The sequence below is a fragment of the Abrus precatorius genome, unplaced genomic scaffold (assembly GCF_003935025.1).
Source record: "Abrus precatorius isolate BTA unplaced genomic scaffold, Abrus_2018 Scaffold4, whole genome shotgun sequence".
Taxonomy (NCBI): Eukaryota; Viridiplantae; Streptophyta; class Magnoliopsida; order Fabales; family Fabaceae; genus Abrus; species Abrus precatorius.
Window position 1 is genome coordinate 19781762 of NW_020874384.1, and position 21686 is coordinate 19803447.

The 21686-nt window shown below is 31.6% G+C and overlaps 3 protein-coding genes across 5 annotated transcripts; all 3 read right to left on the reverse strand.

Annotated features, from left to right (window-relative positions):
• Positions 1–5554: 5554 nt before the first annotated feature.
• Positions 5555–9622, reverse strand: LOC113864397 (lipopolysaccharide core biosynthesis mannosyltransferase LpsB-like). 2 transcript variants are annotated; one of them, XM_027498045.1, is made up of 7 exons: positions 9234–9622; positions 9013–9155; positions 7750–8021; positions 7496–7650; positions 7064–7326; positions 6675–6737; positions 5555–6028 (listed from the first exon to the last, which is right to left on the reverse strand). In XM_027498045.1, exons 1-7 carry the CDS (start codon positions 9484–9486, stop codon positions 5786–5788), a joined length of 1392 nt encoding a protein of 463 aa, XP_027353846.1. In that variant the 5' UTR covers positions 9487–9622; the 3' UTR covers positions 5555–5785. The 2 variants fall into 2 exon arrangements, with proteins under 2 accessions (XP_027353846.1, XP_027353847.1); XM_027498046.1 differs by having other exon boundaries at positions 5671–6028; positions 9239–9371.
• Positions 9623–10597: 975 nt separating this feature from the next.
• On the reverse strand, positions 10598–14445 carry LOC113864398 (BEL1-like homeodomain protein 11). The gene is made up of 4 exons (XM_027498047.1): positions 11564–14445; positions 11063–11442; positions 10902–10962; positions 10598–10815 (listed from the first exon to the last, which is right to left on the reverse strand). Exons 1-4 carry the CDS (start codon positions 12305–12307, stop codon positions 10663–10665), a joined length of 1338 nt encoding a protein of 445 aa, XP_027353848.1. The 5' UTR covers positions 12308–14445; the 3' UTR covers positions 10598–10662.
• Positions 14301–19038, reverse strand: LOC113864396 (BEL1-like homeodomain protein 7). 2 transcript variants are annotated; one of them, XM_027498043.1, is made up of 5 exons: positions 18838–19038; positions 16663–17609; positions 15606–15958; positions 15421–15481; positions 14301–15319 (listed from the first exon to the last, which is right to left on the reverse strand). In XM_027498043.1, the coding sequence occupies exons 2-5, from the start codon at positions 17503–17505 to the stop codon at positions 14654–14656; spliced, it is 1923 nt and encodes a 640-aa protein (XP_027353844.1). In that variant the 5' UTR covers positions 17506–17609; positions 18838–19038; the 3' UTR covers positions 14301–14653. The 2 variants fall into 2 exon arrangements, with proteins under 2 accessions (XP_027353844.1, XP_027353845.1); XM_027498044.1 differs by lacking the exon at positions 18838–19038 and having other exon boundaries at positions 14625–15066; positions 15196–15319; positions 16663–17689.
• Positions 19039–21686: the final 2648 nt, after the last annotated feature.

The window sequence follows — 21686 nt, forward strand, 5'->3', positions numbered from 1 at the left end:
ATTTAAATTTATAAATTATAAATTTAATTCTATAAAGTTTAAAAATACTTTTATAATTAATTTGTAATAATTTAACATGTATATATATATATACTATAACATAAGGCTTCTTAATAAAAAAATTTAATATATTTAAAATATTTTAAGGCAAAAATTATTGAAAGAATAAAATTATATATCTTATTTTATCTTATAAAATTATATAACACATAATTTAAAGATAAAAATAACTAATTTTTTTATTAAATAAATCTATTTTATATTTCTGAAACTATTGTTATGTATTAAGTACCATAATTTAATCTCTTGTTCTTGAATCATATATTTATTAATTAAATATATATATATATATAATTTAGTTTTAAAATAATTATAATTTAAATAATAAATTAATTATTTTTAATATAAGAGAGAGATAAAAAATATTAAATGAATATTTTAATTATTTTTAAAATAAATTATCTATAAAAAATAAATATAACAATTACAAATAATTTATATGTGACTTTAAATATTATAAATATTATTATAAAAATTTAATTATAAATTAATAATATATTTATATGTCACACAAATTTGTTTATATTATAATTAGTATATATTAATATTATAAAATTATAATTTAAATAATAAAAAATATAATAATAAAATAATATTATATTAAATAATATAAAATATAAATACATTAAAAAATAAAATAAATAAATTTTTATATGTAAATTTTAGATACTTTATATATTTTAAATTTTCAATTAAGATTTATAGGTGACCCGTGCAATGCACGGATAAATTATTATGTTATAATATAATATTATAATTAATAATTATAAAATAAAAAATAAATCTATAAAATATTTATGATAATATTCAATTTATTTTAAAACTTAAAATTAATTAGTATATATTAATATTATTACTAATAAAATGATTTCATATATTATATAAAGATTTAGAATATACCTTTAAATATTTTTAAATTAATTTTAAAAGTAAAAGGATTAAACTCAAATAAAATTTGAATTTATAAGATTATAGATTTAATTCTATAAAATTTAAAAATATTTTTAAATTTTAAAATTAATTAGTATATCTTAATATTATTACCAATACAATGATTTCATATGTTATACAAAGATTTATAATATAATTTTAAATATTTATAAATTAACTTTAAAAGTAAAAGGTTTAAACTCAAATATAATTTAAATTTATAAATTATAAATTTAATTTTAGAAAGTTTAAAAATACTCTTATAATTAATTTGTAATAATTTAACATATATATATACATATCACAACATAAGGATTCTTAATAAAAAAAATAAATTTTAATATATTTAAAATATTTTAATGCAAAAATTATTGAAGGAATAAAATTATATATCTTATTTTATCTTATTAAATTATACAGCATATAATTTAAAGATAAAAATAAATAATTTTTTTATTAAATAAACCTATTTTGAGTTTCTGAAACTATTGTTATGTATCAAGTATCATAATTTTATCTTTTATTATTGAATCGTATATTTATTAATTAAATATATATATAATTTAATTTTAAAATAATTATACTTTAAATATTAAATTAATTATTTTTAATATAACAGAAAGATAAAAAATATTAAATGAAATTTTGATTATTTTAAAAATAAATAATCTATAAAAAATAAATATAATAGTTAAAAATAATTTATATGTGACTTTAAATATTATAAATATTATTATAAAAAATTTAATTATAGATTAGTAAATATATTTATATGTCACAGAAATTTGTTTATATTGTAATTAGTATATATTAATATTATAAAATTACAATTTAAATATAAAATAATAAAATTATATTATATTGAATAATATCAAATATAAATAGATTGAAAAATTAGATAAATAAATTTTTATATGTAAATTTTATATACTTTATATATTTTAAAATTTTGAATTAAGATTTAAATAGAAAGTAAAAGAGAAGAATAATTTTATTGAAAATAAAAATAAATCTTTATATTAATTAAAATTACACATATTGATATAATATAAAATTTCTGAGTCACATATAAAATATAGACAAATATTATGATAAAAAAACTATATAATAATATTTAAACTATTTGAAAATTTAAAATTAATTAGTATATGTTAATATTATTATTAATAAAAATATTAGTTATTTGAAAAAAAGAAATATAATATAGAACTTTATAAAGTATTTTTTTTTCTATTGACATTGATTAAAAAAGAAAGTTATAATTTTTATAATAAATCTAATTTATATTTTGAAAGATTTCTTTGTATATCAACTTTTTAACAGTTTTTGTACTTTTTTTATATAATATTTAAATTATAAATACTAAATTAATATTAATTCTTATTATTCCATTGTTGTATGACCTTTTAAATATATAAATTAATTAATTATAATTTATTCATTTTATTATTTTTCATGAATGATCCTATATGATAATATTGAGGTTAAAAAGAAAGTACAAATATGTTAATATATATATACATTAAATAAAATATAATTTTTTATCTTTATTAAATATTTTATGTTTGTCTATATAACTCTCATTTGGTTATTTATAACAGATTCAAATGTAACATAAATGATCCTTAGTGTATATATATATACATATACACTCATCAATTCTTATTTATTTATTCTATTATTCCTCATTAATCATATACAAATTATCAGTTTTCAATAATAAAATTTAAAGTAAATCATTTATATTAAAATTTAAAATTGTATTTAACTGCTAATTATATGTATCTCACTTCATTATTTCAATACAAAACATACATAATTTGTCTCAATTATTTCATGTATATATGGTCATGCTTTAAGTTTGGAGCAAATCATCTTCTATTAAAACATAAGAGTACCAATCGGACTTAATATTTGACTTATACATGCATCATTCATATTCATCTTATGCCACAAATTAGATAGCTTATAAGTTAACAAAAATAGGAAACATCATGCAAAACATAATGATGTCTCTATAAATAAAAAATAATTAAAATATTTACTTATTCTTATAATCAATAGCCTCTTTTATGTTAAGATTGATATACAACTTTGTCTCATTGTAAGCATTTGATATGCCTAAAGTTCCTAAAACAACTATGAAATATAATTTGTTGATAATAATAATTATCACACAATTAAAAAGAGTTCAATATAGATAAAGAATCATACCACCAAATGTTTTCACTTTACATAATTGAATAATCATAATAGGTAAAGCATTAGAATTTTTATTCTTTAAAAAATAACTATTTGATCATCAAACTCCTCCCATAAAGTGCAAACAATTCTCTTATTCTTACGAAACAAATTCAATATAATATAATCTTAATTAGTATAAAGTAATGAAAGAGAAAAAATATTAAACAAATATTTTAGCCATTAAAATATGTTAAAAAATAATACTCACTCAAAGTCATTGAGAATCAAATCAATATATTTGATTTTCTTTTTGCTTTTTTCTACGTCTTTTTTTTACTTATTTTTTTAATTTTATAATAAACTTAATTTAAAGTTTAAGAGTTTTATGTAATTTTATCGGTTATTAATTTCTAATAATAAAATTTAAAATAAACATTAATATTAAGGTTCAAATCTGCCACAAAGGATTCACCTTTTGAATATATAAAGACTGCTAATTAGAAATAAATACATTTAACTGATTTGAATTAAATCATTCAAGACGGCCTTAAAGTTAAAGATATATCAAAACTGCTAATTAAAAATAAATGGATTTAATTGATTTGAATTAAAGCATTTAAGATGGCCTTAAATAGTAATTATTAATTTTTATATAAAGATTATTGTATTAAAAAGTGAAGGCAAATTCTCCTCCAAAACTCATTGCAACTTTCTTTCCAAAACTCATCTACTTATATATATATAAAGATAAGGAGTTCCTCAGAATGCTGCCAAGATATCACTATCTTTGGTTTCATAGTCAGGAGTATAATAATTCAATTTATAATCATTAACACCAGCTTTGAACTCAACACTTGCTTTAGTCTCTGTTTGTGGTGACATAAATCCCTCCCTACAACTCATGAATTAAGAATTATCGAAACAATAAGGTCTACTCGACATGACTTAGGAGTTAATAAAATATTTCACTTCACAAGAATCTTTCACAAATAATCAACAAATATTATCAATTAATCCGAAAAGTTCGTTATTAAACCATGATATTTGATTTGTCAAATACATCATTATTGTATACTCTTTTATATGTATAGCCCAACCCAATCCTTGTTTTTTTTTTCTTTCAAATTTTGAATCTCTTATCCCTTTTTTTATTATTTGTTTTTATTTTTGAATCGAAATACCTAATCTAAATAATATAAAATTCACCTCATAGAATAAATTTATTTGTAAAGTTAAAAAAAACATATTTATTATTAATTTAATTCACAGTGAATAATAAATATATATGCTAGGGTTAATTTGATAAAAAAATGTACATTTTAATATCTAAGTGTAATTTTCATCACTTAAGATTATTGTGATAAAGGGTTAAATTTATCTTATTTTAGAGACTAGCACTTATATTATGATGGTGACTTAGTAAAACTTGACTTAAATGTTTAACTCTAAATTTTAATTCCTAATATTGCCATTAAGTTATCCCAAGTGAAAATATATGTCCATTATAACGTAAAATATAATAAATTAATCTTGGAATTTCATGTTTAATATTCTAAACGTGTATTTTTTACTTTATTTTGCATTTATTTTTTATATATTTTAAAATTAACAATTGGAATAGAAATCTAAATGATGAATAAAAAATCTATGAAATTCTAAAAGATGAAAAAGCATTTTCATCCAATCATATTATTTTATTAAATCAAATGCTTTAAAATACATTTCATTCTGTAAACCTAGTATAATGACAGTTAGGCATGTATGACCCCTTTCGTCCTAACGAAGTGAGTTGATTTGCAAATAGAATAAACTCATTACACCCTATGATAATTTGATCAACCTCCTCCAACTTAGTTTATACTAAATAAAGCTATGATGAGCTAAGTTAACACAGGTTTCTGTACATTTTTATCGTTTAGCTTTAAATTTCCATATTTTTTTTTTCAATTGTGATAATATTACATTTATAATTCAACTCACTGCTACTATTTTTTTTCTTTTCTATTTTTCTATCTCATTTTCTAATTTTCTTTTATTTTTTTTCATTTTTAAACTAAATAAACTAATTCAACCTAGATGACATTTGTCTATATCATTGATTTTCTTGTTTTTCGCCAAAAGAAAACTTACCAGAAATATAATTGTTTTATCAATATAAACTTGTGTACATTTACAAGCATTCCTTGTATCTACACCTAAATGGGTTTATAATTTTTGGCAACTCCATTCCTTTGGATGCACCTAGCAAGTTAAACAAGATGCGTCCGATGCAAGGAAGGAATTCGTATCACAACCCACACATCAACAAACTTCCCATAAAATATAAAAAATAAATTAATAACACAATCTTTTTAGTACAGTTCGTATTTATTTTATTTTAAATAAAATAAAGTCATTATTACGAGTTAAAATTTGATACCGACTTAATTTAATAAGTTTTACATGAATTTTAGCTAATAATAAAACTCTTAAAAGAAAATTGTCCAACAACCTATATGATATTAGAAGACATTGAATATACAATTCATTTTCACCGAACCATTCTGTTTTTCCTGTGTAATCAATATACAATTTAACGGCGAAATGCCTAACCGGGTACATTTGATGCCTATTACCTAGCCTTCCGTAAAACTTCCTTTAGAACCAATGCAATTCTATGTGACATATGGTGCTCCATAAACCTCTCCTTCACTGTCTCATACCCTTTCTTTCCCATAGTCAGCCTCTTCTCAACATGAGTTGCCAGCTTCACAATGTTATTTGCAAGAGGTGTCACGCCTTCTTTTCCAACAGGATGCAGCAAACCAGTTGTTTCATTTACCACAATCTCCATCGTGCCTCCAGCTGCAGTGCCCTGGGAATATTTTTAATGAAAAAAATGTTACAAGAAAAAACAAAAATAGACATGCACAGACATGTTTGCAATCGTATAGCTTCCAGAGGTGTCAGTAACCAAGTTGAAACAGCCAGAAGGCAAAGGTTAACATATTCAAAGAACAGTGCAAAGCATGAAGCTCAATTTGCCGAACAGTTTATCCTCGTCTTTTTCCTTTTAAAAAAAATCAACAAAAGAAAATTCAAGTGCCTATGATACAGATGGACTGATAGATTAATAAATAAATTAAGACTTGGAATTCCCACAAGGATGTAGCCAATGGGAATGCATAGGAAGGAAACCAAACTTTGAAAACTAATTGAAATGTAGCTTTTTTTTATATGGTGTTAGCACTCAAAAAGGCAACTTGATGCTTCATTAAGGCCATAAAAGGCTACAAAAATAAAATATTTGCTTTTGTTTCTGTTTTTCCTTCTTTTTTATTTGTTTCTGGGGAGAGAGGTATTAAATAACAAAAAGATATACAGTAACATTGAACAGATTAAACACAAATGAATAAACAAAGCACAGTATCATACAACAAACTGGACGATCAACAACTAGTATAGTAGTACACAACTAGTGGCAAAGGCAAGGCAACTATAACATGTAGTAATGGAGATACCAGTACAGGCAGGCGGAATGCCATAGCTTCAATGGTTATCCTTCCAAAACATTCTCCACGACCCTGATATGAAGAGAAGCACATTCATGAAGAAGCTCAATTACGTGTTAATACATTATGGAAGTTAAAAAAAAAATCAATGTGCAGTTAAGAATCTTGCTATGAGCAGAAAGGCATATCAGTCAGACTGGTAAAACTGAATCAATAGGATTGTGGATGAAAAATAAATTATAAAGGAATTAAATATATATATATATTAAAAAATCAAGGGTTTCTATTAGAATTTCAAGAGTGCTCCCATAAACTACAATGTTGCTTCCCTGTTGCAGTCACATAGCAACTTTCATTTTGCACGACAATAGAATGTTATATATATTATCAGAATATACCTGAGAATTCTGAACAAGAACATCAATAGAAGCAAGGTAAGGAGCCACAGCCAGGGATTTGTTAACAAAGTGAACACGGTCCTGAATCTTTCTCTCAATAACAAATTTGCGCATTTCCATTTCAAACTTTGTCTGAGCATTCATATCACTCCCTACAATTACAGCATGCAAAGATGGCAACTGGAGTTTCTTCTCCTGAATGAGTTGCAAACTTTGATAAAAGGAATGAAGAAATAGATCCTGCCCTTTACCACGAGAAACACCTGCAATCATATCACCCTGGGGCTCAAAATATAGACTGGTAAAAGAATTGTCAAAACAAATGAATAGAAAGGGTATAAAAACTAAATGTAGAGAAGGATTGAATTGGCAATGAACTACAAAAGATTATCAAATGAGTATTGGCAGCCATCATTAAGGAAGAGATCATACTATTTATGATGGCAAAAAGTAGATCATCATTTCTCACTCCAAGAGATTCCCGTACATGCTCACGAAGAACCCTCTTTGCAACATTATCTTCTGCAACTTCCATAAGCTCCTTGCTATTTCCAAGATGTACAACATAAGTTGCAGGCATTTTAATCCTACAAAGTTGGACCAAAGCATGACTCAAATTATAACAGTCACAGACTCACACAGAATGGATAGCAGTAAAAATCTATCAAGTGATGTTGGAAGCATACCTTAAACGCTCCCTCGTCCTATTCTTCCAGTACTCTGCAGTTGTATGTGAATCAATCATAGCACCTGCAACAAAAGGGAGGTGCTTAACATATTCCACTTTGAAATAATGCCCTCGCATTTCATGAATCCACCATAAAACCTTTGGAAGAACATAAGAAACTTTTTCTTTGAGAACGGCATCCAGCCACTTTCCAGCTACCGCAGTATTTAGAATGACCAGATCAGCTTTAAGAGCTGTACCTACAGCCTTTTCACCTTTGGAAGGCAGAACCTAGCAGGAGCCAAACATGTGAAAAAAGGCCACTTAGAAGTCCAATAACACATCGATAAAAAATGTTGGACTAACGATTTCCTACAGATTCGAGCTATATACAACTCAATCAAGAAACAGAAGAAAGAGTGAAAAACAATTCATCTCTATATCAAATATTTGAAAAAATTAAATTGAAAATGTGGGAAGATATTTGACAAGCTTACAAAGCATATTAATCCTACAGCATCTCTTGCAGTCAAATGTCAAAATTCTGTTATTAGGTTAATAGGAATAGCAGTTTAATTAGTCATATACTTTCACAGTCTAAATACATGTTTGGTCCCTATAGTTTACCTTTATTTTGGGTTTTGGTCCCTATATTTTAAGGGTATTTTGGTTCTGTGATTTTATTTCATTTAGGTTTTGCCGTTTTGGTCCAGCCCACCAGTAATATGTCACCCCATGTTCCCTTCAAAAGACAACTATCAAGTTAACTATTTAGTGAATTATAGGGACCAAAATCTAAAGAGAATACTATGGAAACCGAAATCCAAACTCTTACAATATAGGGCCCAAAACCAAAATCAAGGTAAATTTCAGGTACTAAAAATATATTTAAACCTACTTCCGTGGTTAGCTATTTGCAAGTCAATGATGCACACTATTTTACAATTGCAAACACAATGAAAGAAAGAAAAAAATCAAATAGCATTAGTTTGACACTCACCACAAAGGACTTTCAATTTCAACTTCCTAAATTGGCATAAATAAAATAAGGATAGACAAATAGGAATATTATCAATTAAAGAATGGCTTGAACAAGCAGTTGGGGGAGGGCAGAAAAGTCACACCTAGTAAACTTATTTTCAATCGAACATTCACTCTAGCTCCCTCAATACTAATGTTGGAACTAAATGACTCAATAAACATGTTTTCGTATCTTAGAGACTGAACAAATAAACCTGAGGCATATGATAAACCACCCAAATAATTTTTTTTTTAAAATCACCTGGACTCCTCGGTCCAACATCTTACTTTCCAAACAGTAAATGACCTCATCAGGTTCCGCAGGTTTCTGATTTGTGATCCAAACAACTTCGCAACCAACGCCCCTCAACAGAAACGCCAACTCCATCAGCAGCAAAGGCCCACCTGCAAGTGAACCCAATCCATATTTACTTTTCTCATCAAACGAATTAAAAAGGGGATTTGACTCGGTATGTAAAGAACCTGACAGAGATAGCTCGTGCGAAACCATGAGAACTAGCTTCGACTTCATGAAATCTAGGGGACTGGAAGCTGCATTTCCGACTTGGACGGAGGAGCGAATCTGGTTCTGTTGCGCTCCAACGAAATGCTTAGTGTTGCAGGAATCGGAATTGTTGGCTCTCATGAACAGCACCGTCACTGTTGAGATAGACAAAAATGCCGCCAACATTAGCGGCCACCTCTGCTTAGCCATTGCCACCGAATGCTTCGCCATTCTTCTCACCTTTTCAAACTCTAATTTCGCATTCTATTATCTGTTTCTAGGGTTTCCACTCAATCTTTGCAAATTGGTCACGACCTGGTTTAGCATCTCATCTCATCTGTTCTCAGTCCCAGACCATAATTATTTCATTTTCACAATTTCTATATCGATATTTATTTTCATAATTAAACTGATAAGCTAATTTCTTCTCAACATGATTGGGCAAAGAAATGTACGGGCCAGGAAAGCACCTGAATCCAATTCAAACCACATCAAGTGGGCCAAAATTTAAAGAATATGGCCCAACCAATTTAAAACCGAATCAAAATCACAATTATCGATGCAAAATGAGACTAATTAAGGTAATTGTTGGATTGGTCATATTTTATTTCTTTTGTTTTTTTTATTTGCATGGTTATTTCATTTATTCATGAATTACTTTCGTTAGAATGATCCAAATTGTGATTGTCAGATTTCCAATAAACGGAAAACATAAATTGTATAATTTTCTCCGTGCATATTTTATACCTTTTTATTCAGAAAAATATATAAAGAATGTGCTGCTAACATGTGCGTTATTTTATTTTCTTCCAAAATGCTTTGTAAAAACAACTATGGCACCCATAAAAAATAGGTACTTAAGTAATGTTTATCAGTCTATGATTTGATATAAACGCCTATTCATCCCCAACTTGTTAGTTAAAAGCGACAATAGAGTAGATGGCATTTGCATCGTTTTCATTATCGGTCTAAGAATTTTGTTAGACAAAAAATGGACCCACGAAGGCATGAACTTATCAATGTAGAATATGACTTACCTCTTTATTTTCATTAATCTGTTTTTAAGACAAACGAGAACAAAACTTATGAAATTGGGCATCACATTTATTACAAGACAAAAAATGACATGCTCACACACGAGTGTTAGGTTATGAAACATAATGTCAAATTGTGATGAAGCGATCTTCTCATCCATCGCCATTTCCTATCAACTGGTTACTATCCAAAGAACATCATTAGTCATGTTTTTCAAAAACTTAGGATTTCACCTGAAGACATATTGGCTCATCACCTTGTCATGTTACATAAGGTTTCTCTCCTGATTTTGGAGAAAAGGGCATAATCCATATATTGGCCCATTTTTATCAAGCACTTTTTTCTTTTTCTTTTTTTCACGGTAGCTTTAATTCAATCCTCCACACAGTCTGTGGTATCTTCCCTTGTCATGTAGTTAGCAGCAGTGTTGGAGTCTTCAGAAGAGTCTCCAAACTCTTCTTTATACATTTCTTCTATCATTGGTTTCCATAGCCGTACCCGAGCATTTATGAACCAATTTGAGACCTGAAGCAACAATAAAGACACCTACATAAGCATCATAGCAAATTAAAAATAGAAAAAGGGTGATTGTGCTTTGGATAAGGATTTACTTGGTTTTTAGTTAAACCTGTCTGAGATGCCAGCATTAACTTTTCAGAATCATTAGGATAACTGCGGGAATCAGATATCAAATTGGCATCTTTAAAAGGTAGGTAACATTATTAATAACTTAAGATGAAGAAAACAAGAAGCTAATTATTTAGTAGCTTACGGATGGAGAAAGTGCTCAAAGAGCCAAGAACGAAGAATTGCCACAGAGGTTTCAGGCAATCCTCTGATGGGTCTCCACACCTGGCGTTGGCTTTGGATCACCCCAAGTTGTTGGAGAGACACTCTACTATGTCTAGTGTCCCTATCAAACAAGCTTAGTTGAGATAAGCCACTACTGATTTTAGGTAAATCCTGAAAAAGTTTCCTTTTCTCAGCATTTATTTGTGACAATATGGCATCTCTCAAGCTGCAGAAATGCCTTGACATGGCTTGGAGTGCCAAAGCAGTGTAACACTTGGCAGCTCCAAGACCCGCTATCATTTCAAAAGATGCCACCACTTCCTCCATTTGATGGTAGTATTTCTCACACCTACTTTCAACCTGCAAAAATTGAACACAATGAATAAATAAAGAGGTCAATTTCAAATTTCAATTTTCAAGTCCGAACACATATCGAAGTCAGTGAAAGTAAAAGAAAAAAAAAAGGGCAGAAATGACCAACCTCATCCAACAAAGAAATCAACCTTGCAATTTTGATTTGATGTTCATGTTTGTCAGATAATAAAGGTTCATTATTCCTCAACTCCGCTTTTAACTCTGAGGAAAGTGTCCTCCTACTCCCATGAAACAACTTCTCAGCATACTTTTCATTGATTCTATCAACCACGTTTCCACCAACATCAACAAGATCTTCAAGAAGGGATTGTACCGGTTTGAGGTATCTTGAGTTGCCAATGACAGAAGTAAAAGACTCAGCACCATAAGAAGTGGAAGGAGAACGGTTCAAAGGAGCAGAAGATGAAGCAAAAGTGCCACTGCCGCTGGTGAAAAAGTAGTCACTGGTTAGATGCTCCACTGCAGGATTACAGGCTTCCCTTGCCTCTTGTCCAGGAATGAAGTAATTGGGGTTCATGAGACCCGGGTTTAAGGTTCTTTGGTGCCTGTATTCATCAGAAGGGACAAGCATGTGAGAGCCTAAAGAAAGGGAAAGGCCTTGAAGTTGGTGGTGATTGCTCTCGTTTGCTGCTCCAAGAAGATCCATCAAGTGCCTTGTGTGGCTGATCTCAGAGCCCTCAGCTAATCCTTGCACAAGGTCCACTGATCTTGATATTCTCTCTCCAATAGATTGAATGCTGGGAAATGCTCCTATTGACTCAGGGAATGCATTGTTGTTCCTCATGGAAGAGCCATAAGCATCAAGCTCTTGGTTCTCAAAATGGTTTTGATGAGTAATGGAGTTGGACATAATGGTAGAGTTTGTGAGATACTTAAACTAAGACTATGAACCTCCTAAACTAATGAATGAAACTAAAAGCTATTGTGGGTGGTTGTGATTGAAAGTCTCCACTACGGTGAAAGAGAGAAAATGTGAACCTCATTTCATTCTGATTTCTAAAAAGGATAAAATGAGAAAAGGGGAGTTGAAGGGAAAATCGACACTGTTTTTACGTACTGAAGTAACTATTTGAGCAAAAAGCTATCTGAAGATAGGACTTAATAATATACAGAAGGGGAGAATCCGTACTATGTTTGCACGAAGCCCATGGATGTTCAGCAGTGGATTCATTGGCGAGGATAATCAGTGGTCACAATCAACTCCGAAGTTTCAAAGTTGAAGTCTGTACAGTGTAAACTTAAATAAAATCTTGGGGCAAAGGCAGCTAAGAAAATGATAGAACTCAAACCAAATTTGGGGCTGACATGCCAAAATCACTCAAGATGTTGTTAGTGCCAAGACTCAAACACAAGCTAGAGGTGTTATGAGAACCGACTTGGGAAGACCATAATAAAGCTTTGGGTTAAAAATTAAGATAAACGTTGGTTGTACAAATGTTTTATTTACCTACTAACTCGAACTACTTATTGCCACAGTGAAGATGCAGAGAAAGTTCCTTGAGCGCAAGACTCAAGGGGAATGATTATTTTAAGACTGTTTTTTTTTTTAAATGTTGTTGCTACAATACAAAATGAACTCAATTTTTCTTGAATGAGAAAAAAAAAGCAAGCTCGCTCCAACACCTAGTGACACATGGAAATTCCTTAGGTTGCAAGTAACTTTTTTTGTAAAAGGATAAAATAAAATGCCACGGTAAAATAATTTTAAATATTTGAAAATTTAGCATTAATATTTTATCCACAAAAGTTAAGGGTACAAATTCAAGGCAGCTTGCATTGCAATTTGCAAGCGGGCCTGAGGCCCCTAACTCCTAGCAGTTTTCTGCGTTACAAGTTTCAACAATGATGCAAATATGCCTTAGATAATAATAATTCAGTGAAAATCACAATAATTTACCCTGTATTACTTTCCCAGCAGATCTACATCTATGATCTACCCTCAGACCTATGAGTCTATGACACAGTTCTGGCCTTTCTTAAAGAAGCCAAGTTAATTAGCTATGTTAGAAAACATAGAAAATGACAATAAAATAAAATGGTCCCCAACTTTGCTGACTATAAAACAACAAGCAAAAGCATCAATCTTCCAGCTTTAGTCCCTGCAGCTATATTTTTTTGGGAGACTCAAAAGCAGCTCGAAACAGTGTAAATCTCTTTCCCCTCTCACCACAGGAGGGGGAGCCGGCCCTCCATAGGTTAAACTGTTCTGTTCATTGTGTTGTTGTGATCTGCAAAAGGAGGAGAAAAGTGGGCTATCTTTTGCACACTCCCAGTTCTAGGATTGTCAGTTTGTGAGCCCTTATAAATAATTTCTAACTTTTTTCCCGTTAGGTATTGTGGGCATGCATAGGGATGTTGAAAGGACACTGATTATCACAATTTCTGAATATTAATTAATTACTATAATTAAAATTAAACTGTGTTGCTCCCAAGAGAGAGAGAGAAGGGGATGTTCTGCTGATTTTGGGGAACGCATTGGTCCGTTTGGATGCTTTAGTAATCATTGCGTTCATTGTTCCTTTGGACTCCTCCACTTGTCCCTTTCTCCTTCTGTGAATGCCGCATACCTACATCAACCCCCCTCCTCTCCCTTATTACAACCATGTTTAAAATTAAAGTTTGGGGCCACTTGAAAACATTAGTTGAAAACATGAACATTTCTTCTATGATTGATTGGTTCGATAAAACCTCAATTTGAGTCCGTTTTAATATTAGTTGTTTTGAGGCATAATTTAATATTGAGTGAGGAGGTAGAATTGCGTTTGTACTGCACCTTTGCCTCCGTGCAAGCTATGAAGCATCATCGTCATTCATCAATGACACAGACTAAGGTGTGCATATGGACCACACGACATGCCGTGAATTTACTAACAAGAATCAATACATTCACATCGTACTTGTTACAGTTTTTTTTTAATTTTTTACAAGATTCCTTATTCAACATAATGCACGAGACGTGTTCTTTTTATGCTTACAAAAATTGCCTGCACATACAACCAATCATCTGTAATATTACAAGCGAATATCTACACGTCTACCTGTATATTTTGTACGGTTGGTGATTTACATCACTTTTACGAACAATGGGCAACAAGAATGAAGAAAAAAGAGCAGCAGCATAGGCTTTCTCTTTCAGCTTTGTGATGGTACACCTTTCCAGAGATCCCTTAAAATCATCAAATATTTTTGCTAGATTTCATACGACAAACTCATGCAACAGATGAGGATTGCCAAACCTGTGCTGTTGCTTTCCTGAATCCGTGAAATGATAATCTAGCAAATCAGCATCCGGGGAAGAAGCCAATGTTTGATTACGTCTTTTGTGGATGGCATCATCGGACATGGCAAATCCATCGCTTTCACAGTTCCTCAACTCCAATGCAAGTGAAACGTGGCCACCCACTGTAAAGTTACCCAACTCTGATAAATCATATGTGGCAGCAGCAGCAGTGGAAGAACCCATTAAGCTGCCATCACCATTCTGGTTGGTTGCCACATAAAGGTTGCTACTGCTGTGGTTCATCCCAAGCCTTTGGTTTTGATTACCCTGCAATTTCCTTGTTCCAGAATCCATCACCCCATTTTCTACATGTACCCCTCTCTCCAGTTCTGTAGTGGAAGAGGCATGTTCAGACTTCAATCCATGGGGTTGGAGTTGGATACCATCAACAGTTACTAAATTGTCTTGTGACTCTTCCCATTTATTATTATCAGACTCTTGAACTTCATCTCTTTTACCTTTGCCATTGTTTTCAGATGAAAGGTTGCAGTTCATTTCAGAATCTCCAAACTCTTCTTTGTACATTTCCTCAACCATAGGCTTCCAAAGTCGCACCCGTGCATTGATGAACCAATTTGCGACCTGATATCAACATTTATTTAGTTAACGCTCGATCATCCCATCCCGCTCACCAATGAAAACAGTGTACAGTTGAGATAAAAAAACAAAAACTAATTTTGTACCTGGTTCCTGGTCAAGCCTGTTTGCCTTGCTAGCATAATTTTCTCTGAATCTTTGGGGTAACTGGTATCAATTATGATAAAATGAAAGGTGAAGAATTTTTAGTACAACAAACATATATAAATTAGTGTATAATGCCATTAACTGCAAAAAAACAAGTAGAGGGTAAGGGTGACGTGTGACATACGGATGAAGAAAATGTTCAAAGAGCCAAGCCCGAAGAATTGAAACAGAACTTTCAGGAAGACCCCTCTGGGGCCTCCAAGCTTGTCGCATTACACCAAGTTGCTGAAGGGCCTTTTGTTGTCTAAGTTGCTGATCCACATAGCGGAGACGGGGTATTCCCTCTTGCTCCCCAAGGCTCCTTTGTGTCACTTGAATTTGGCCACTAATAGCATCACGCAAACAGCGAAAGTGGCGAGAAATTGTTCTCAAAGCAAGTGTAGTATATGGTTCTGCTGCTCCACACCCAGCCACCATATCGAAAGATGACACCACAATCTGCATCTGATGGCAGTATTGTCTGTATCTTTTATCTACCTATAACCAGCACAAACAATGATCGGAGTTAGATATTAGCTAACATTATCATTAATTCATTATCATAACTAACTGTCTTTTCAATATTTAAGCATACCTTTCAAACACTACAGCAACAAATAAACTGACAATTATAGCTATAACTGTAGAGCAATAGTATATCCTTGAAACTACTCTTCTTTCACATTATTTGAAATAGAAAATCTTGAAAAAGTAATGAATATCAATCGTATAATAAATGGCTTTACTAGTGGTGCACTTGCTCACTCTGACGTGAGACGTGACAGCTAACCTTTTGAAATCAATTTACTGCTGTTATTGATTTGGGCAATTGGAATCTCTGCAAAACGCGACAGTATCATAGGTACAGCAGAGCTCTTTCAAACAGTGTAAAAGCACAGAGGTTTAAATAGCCAAAAAAAAAAAAAAAAAAACCCGCGTACACTCCTATATAGAAGAGAACTTGAACAAAAAAAGAGGGTCGTATAAAAGAGGAACAGTTGGGGTAAAAAAGTTATTGTATAAAAAAAATTGTTTTATACAGTATAATCTTTTATGTTATTCAACTGATGCATTAAAATCTACCATAGAACAAAAACATCTTGTACAAGGAAACTGGGAAACGTATTACTAAACAAATTATGTCAATGGAATAAAAATAAACCATGCAATCTAATCTAATGATATGGAAAATACAAATTTACCTCATCCAACATCGACAGAAGCTTTGTTTTCTTGTCCAACAAGTTCTGCCGTTCTCCGGGAGATAGCTCACAAGAAGGATTGGCAGTAGAACCATTTGCAGATTTTCCATCTGAATCTTTAGAGCTATCTTTTCCAATGTCACGGCAGTTTTCTTGTTTTTCCATTCCAGGTTGCTTCAAAGCCTTCCGGACATTAACTATTTCATCAAGCAACTCCTGTGCCGCTTTAAGGTATTGGGAGTTTAGGACGCTGTTGGAAAAACCTGGTGATCCTTGCAAGCATGGATCAGAGTGGACTTCTTTGAGACACATTGAGGGGTGAGGGTTGTAAAAACCCTCCCTTTTGGTAATGTCATGAAAGCCCCCAGAAGATACAGATGCCATGCATTCAGCAGCACTTCTCAACTCCTTATGTAGGTTGGCCTCATCATCTTTGAGAGACATAGTTCCCTTTAAGTTTGGGAGACAATCAGTCATTAGTGGTAAAAGACCAGTGTCAGGATATTGATACTGAAATGAAGGGACAGATGCAGTAGAAGGCATGAGCGTTCCAAGACTAAGAGATAGGCCCTGGCACTGCATGTTTTGCTCTCTATCTACAATGCCCATTTGTGTCCTTGGAACAACTGGGGAATCTCCAGCAAAAGAGTTGCATGCTGGATCACCAGTTGCAGCATTGGAATGCCCATCAATAGACTGCATGGTCACTGTGTCCCCCATAGCCGTGATAAACTTCACCCCATTTTGCCCTCCTACAGATTCATTGTAGTTATGAGCTAACAAAGAACTCCCGGACATCATGTCCGCATAGGACCCTGAAGAAAAGGCTTGGTTGGGATACATTGTAATCCGGTTTCTGGTCTCTTCAGAATGGATTCAGCTGACTTCGCTTTTGCTACTTACGTTTGGGAAACAATTAGCATTGATATAACATTTCCTCTGCTATTCTGTTTGGTTAGGTGGATGAGGTAAGAATGATGCTCAATCATCAAAAGCTCGTTGAATTGAAAAGTCAAAATTACTTATAACAGAAAGATAATCAAAGCGACTTCAATCAATATATACATAGCATAATCAAATTCAAAATATGTGCCATTGTCGGAGGCTCAAAATATGAATAGTATATAATACAGGCAAAGCAATTCCAAGTCCAACCATAAAAATAATGTTGGCCAAACTTAACACCACCGTTACATTATTTTATTACATTTGACTGCTTTGGTTTTGGGGATTTTTATCCCAGTACATGAACAAAATTGATTTCTGGTCTCGGTTCAAATCCAAACTCACTAAACCACCAAGAAATTTCCCAAAACACCCCAAACATTTCGGGTCTAACATTCCTCCAAACAAATGCAAGGTGATATAGTATCGTTATAACTTATTTCCCACATGATCGGATCAAACCCTCTCCCATTGTGCCCTTGGGCCTGGGCTTCATTTATATAATCCAGGTTTGAAATTGGATACTAAAAAAAAGGAAAAGGGGTTATGGGGTTTTTGATAAAATGAAAAATGGATTTCTGTTATGTGGCACGCAGTTGTTAAAAGGTAAGCAAATTCTCATTTTGGATGTAAGAAGCAGAAAAACAAATCCTTTCAAGTTTCATTACAAGTTTAGATTGAAAAGGGATTTAACTACTGCCAGGGGTGGTGTATGCCTGCTGGTTGTGGCTCGGACAAAATGGAAGGAACAGAAGTGAGGTGAATTTCACAAACAAGGCTAAACCCATGAAAACCAAGCAAACCTGAAACATGAACCCCACAATTCCCTTTGAGCAGAATTCAGAGTTTCCACCCATTTTCAACCTCACAAAACACGGTTTTGTTGGTGAAAATTCAAAACAAAAAGGGTTCAAACAAGGAAGCACTAATCAGTGGAGAACCCAAAAAAAAAAAACTATCACGATGAAAAATCCAACCCGCGTAGAGTACCTCACTCATTGGTTCCCACTTCTCAAATTAGAAACTTTTATCTCCCAGTCAGTCACAGTAACCTTCACATTCTAATTTTCTACTTTCTATGACCATCAGAAGTATCACCTAACACCAGAAACAACACTGCATCATCACCACCATACCATCATCATCATTACAAACCTCTTTTGAAAAAAATAGAGAGAAAATTTCGACTGTGTTGTAAACCTGTATCACAAAATAAGAAAAGAAAAATACCTGAAGTGAGAGATAAAGGCACTAGCATGGGACTAAAAATCGAAAAGAGGGGTTTGGAGCAGAAGTGATAGACAATGATCCAAAAATTGAGTTTGAGCTAAAGCCCAGACAAATGCCAATCCCAAGAGATATATTTCAAACAAAGATGAAAGACCCAACTCCTTATCATTGGAACAACGGCACCAACCAATGACAAAATATTATTATTAAATTTAAAATAATTAAATGGGAGAACTTGTTTACTTGCCAGCACCAACTACTTTTTATATATTTTTTTAAAAAATAAAATTGATATTGGTAAAAAGGAATAAATAATTAGCAAATTTCAGCGTCAATCATTGTCCAGTTTCTCACGTGTGGGAAACGCCTCATGAAAATCGTGTGTGTGAGAGGTGGTTGTTTGCTTGGAAGGGTTCAAACCCTAACCACCAGTTGGTGGACCTGTAACTTGTAACCCTCTCCCCCCTTAAACCCCCACTTAACGCATAAATCATAATAATCCCTTTCTCTCTCCTCATGCAATCAACATATCTCACAGAAAAAAAAAAAAAAACCATTAATATTTTAAATATGCAATCAAAATTCAAAGAATATCGAGGTTGGCTCGATTCGCTATTCGGGAGTAGGTGAAAGTGACAAATTCACGCGTCCACGTGTATTCTTCATTTCTTCCAATTGCAGCTCCAACCCCTCCAATGATTACGTGCCCTTCATACGATCACCCTTATCACCCCATACATAACATAATACACTCATCATTTTTATTCATGCTATTTACTATTACTAATTATTACTTAACATGTATCAATGCATATACTTAATTAATACCGCTATTACATGTTTTTAGTTAGTATTCATTTTAATATTGGGTCAATATTCATGGATTTTTTATGTATTCTTGTAAAAATGTCAATTTGAGAAGAAAATAAACCACCTATGGCTAGACGGTAGCTAGTGTTACGTCTTCTCTAATAGCAAAAGACCTTTGAACTTGAAAAAAAAATATAATAGTTTTGTTGGCTGAATAGTCAAGCATCAATAGCCATACATTAATTAACATTGTTCTTTCGACTCTGGTATACTATCGAGACAAGAATATTTCATTTGTTAGAAACTTTCTTCTCTTTGTTATCTCATCCCCCACGGGCATATTTGATAAATGCTTTATTTTTTGTTCTTGAATTCGAGTGGTTCATTGACATTCGGGAGAAAATTAGAAAAAAGAAGAAGGTATTTTCCTATTGACAATAGTGGAGGTAGGTTCCCCTTCCACTAGTTTTTAAGAATCCAATACCATTCAAGTAGCAGGAAGATAAATGTATGAACTCATTGACATATATAAATTTGTTAACATTTTAAAATAATATAATATAAACTAGACAAACTATATAGTTACGTGTATGCGTAATAATAATAATTATTATTATTATTATTATATAGAGAGGGATTATAATTTCCTTTTTTTTATTCATATGACCATTTTTTTTTTAAATCTTTCCTGAAATGAACAGTACGCTCCTCTGTGTTTTTTTAAAAATAGAAATAATTATTAGTATATGTGTAGTTCAGTAGTTGAGTGACATCCTAATTTTGGAAAACGCTTAGTGCAAGATTCATATTTTAGTGAATTTTAATGCTAATTTCAAATTTTATTTGATGCACGAGGCTTTCTATAACTTAAAACTTAGGGATTCATTCATTTAATATAAAGATTTAGCATCGCTTTCATATATCTACTTATGTTTACCGCCACTGTAGTGTTGTTATCATTGTTGGCACTTGACCCCTTCATATTTTTTAATCTGTGCCGACAATAACAACCGGAGATGGCGATGTAAAACTGTAATAGGGTAATAACGTAAAGCTCACAAGGTACATATTCATTTAGTTATTTAAAAATATTAGCCATAGTGCCAATCTTAGACTCCGTATCCTCATACCAAACTAAAATAACTATTATATGTATATAATGTAGGTATTATTATTGGTTGCTTTAATTTGTTAAACGATCTATTCTATGGATGTGATGTTATCCATGGTGGCGGCAAATCAAATGTCTTATGGGTTCCGCTGATTAAATGCGTAATTAGTGACCTACAACTACTAGGAAACGGGTTTGATGAAAATATTGGTCACAACCTGCAAGAAACCCTGTTAGTTATGTATCGATGGTACCTTTTTACCAAAAAAAGACTTGATATGGTGTGATACAGGTCATCATGGTCTCAATGTTTTTGGCCAAACTAGCTAGCAAGATTCGCAAGTTTTGCATCCATCCCCTCCTTTCTTGAGAATGTAGGAGTGAGTAATGATTAAGCTGTGAATGTTGAATGCAAAAGGTAATTCTCTCATAAAGGCTATTAATAGTTCTTTTTCGAGCCTCAAATATTGAACTGATGGAATTCTTGCTCTAATTATTCAGCCACTGACTTGTTGCTCTAATTATTTAACCTTGTAATTCTAATGAAAACGGCTGAATAAATGGTTGGAGAAGCTAATAAGTGGGTGAGGCTTCTAAGGGGCATGCCCTTTTCCTTTTTCCCATAAAAAATGGTTCGATTCAAATATTTTCAGGCAATCGTGGGGTGAGTTAGATTCGGAGGGTTCCCATAATTCCATTGGTTAGCAAGTCAGATTATTTGTTAGGAATTAAAGGTGGGTGGAAAACCACTTGGCTTTTAATTAGAGTTTTCATTATTTTGTATATTTTTAATTTCACGGATCTTAATATACTAAGTACTTTTTAGATATTGATTAAAACTTATAAAATTAATATTTTATTCAAAAAATTAACAATGCACCTTTATCAGAAGTTTTAAAATTTATAATATCAATTATCGATAGCATTT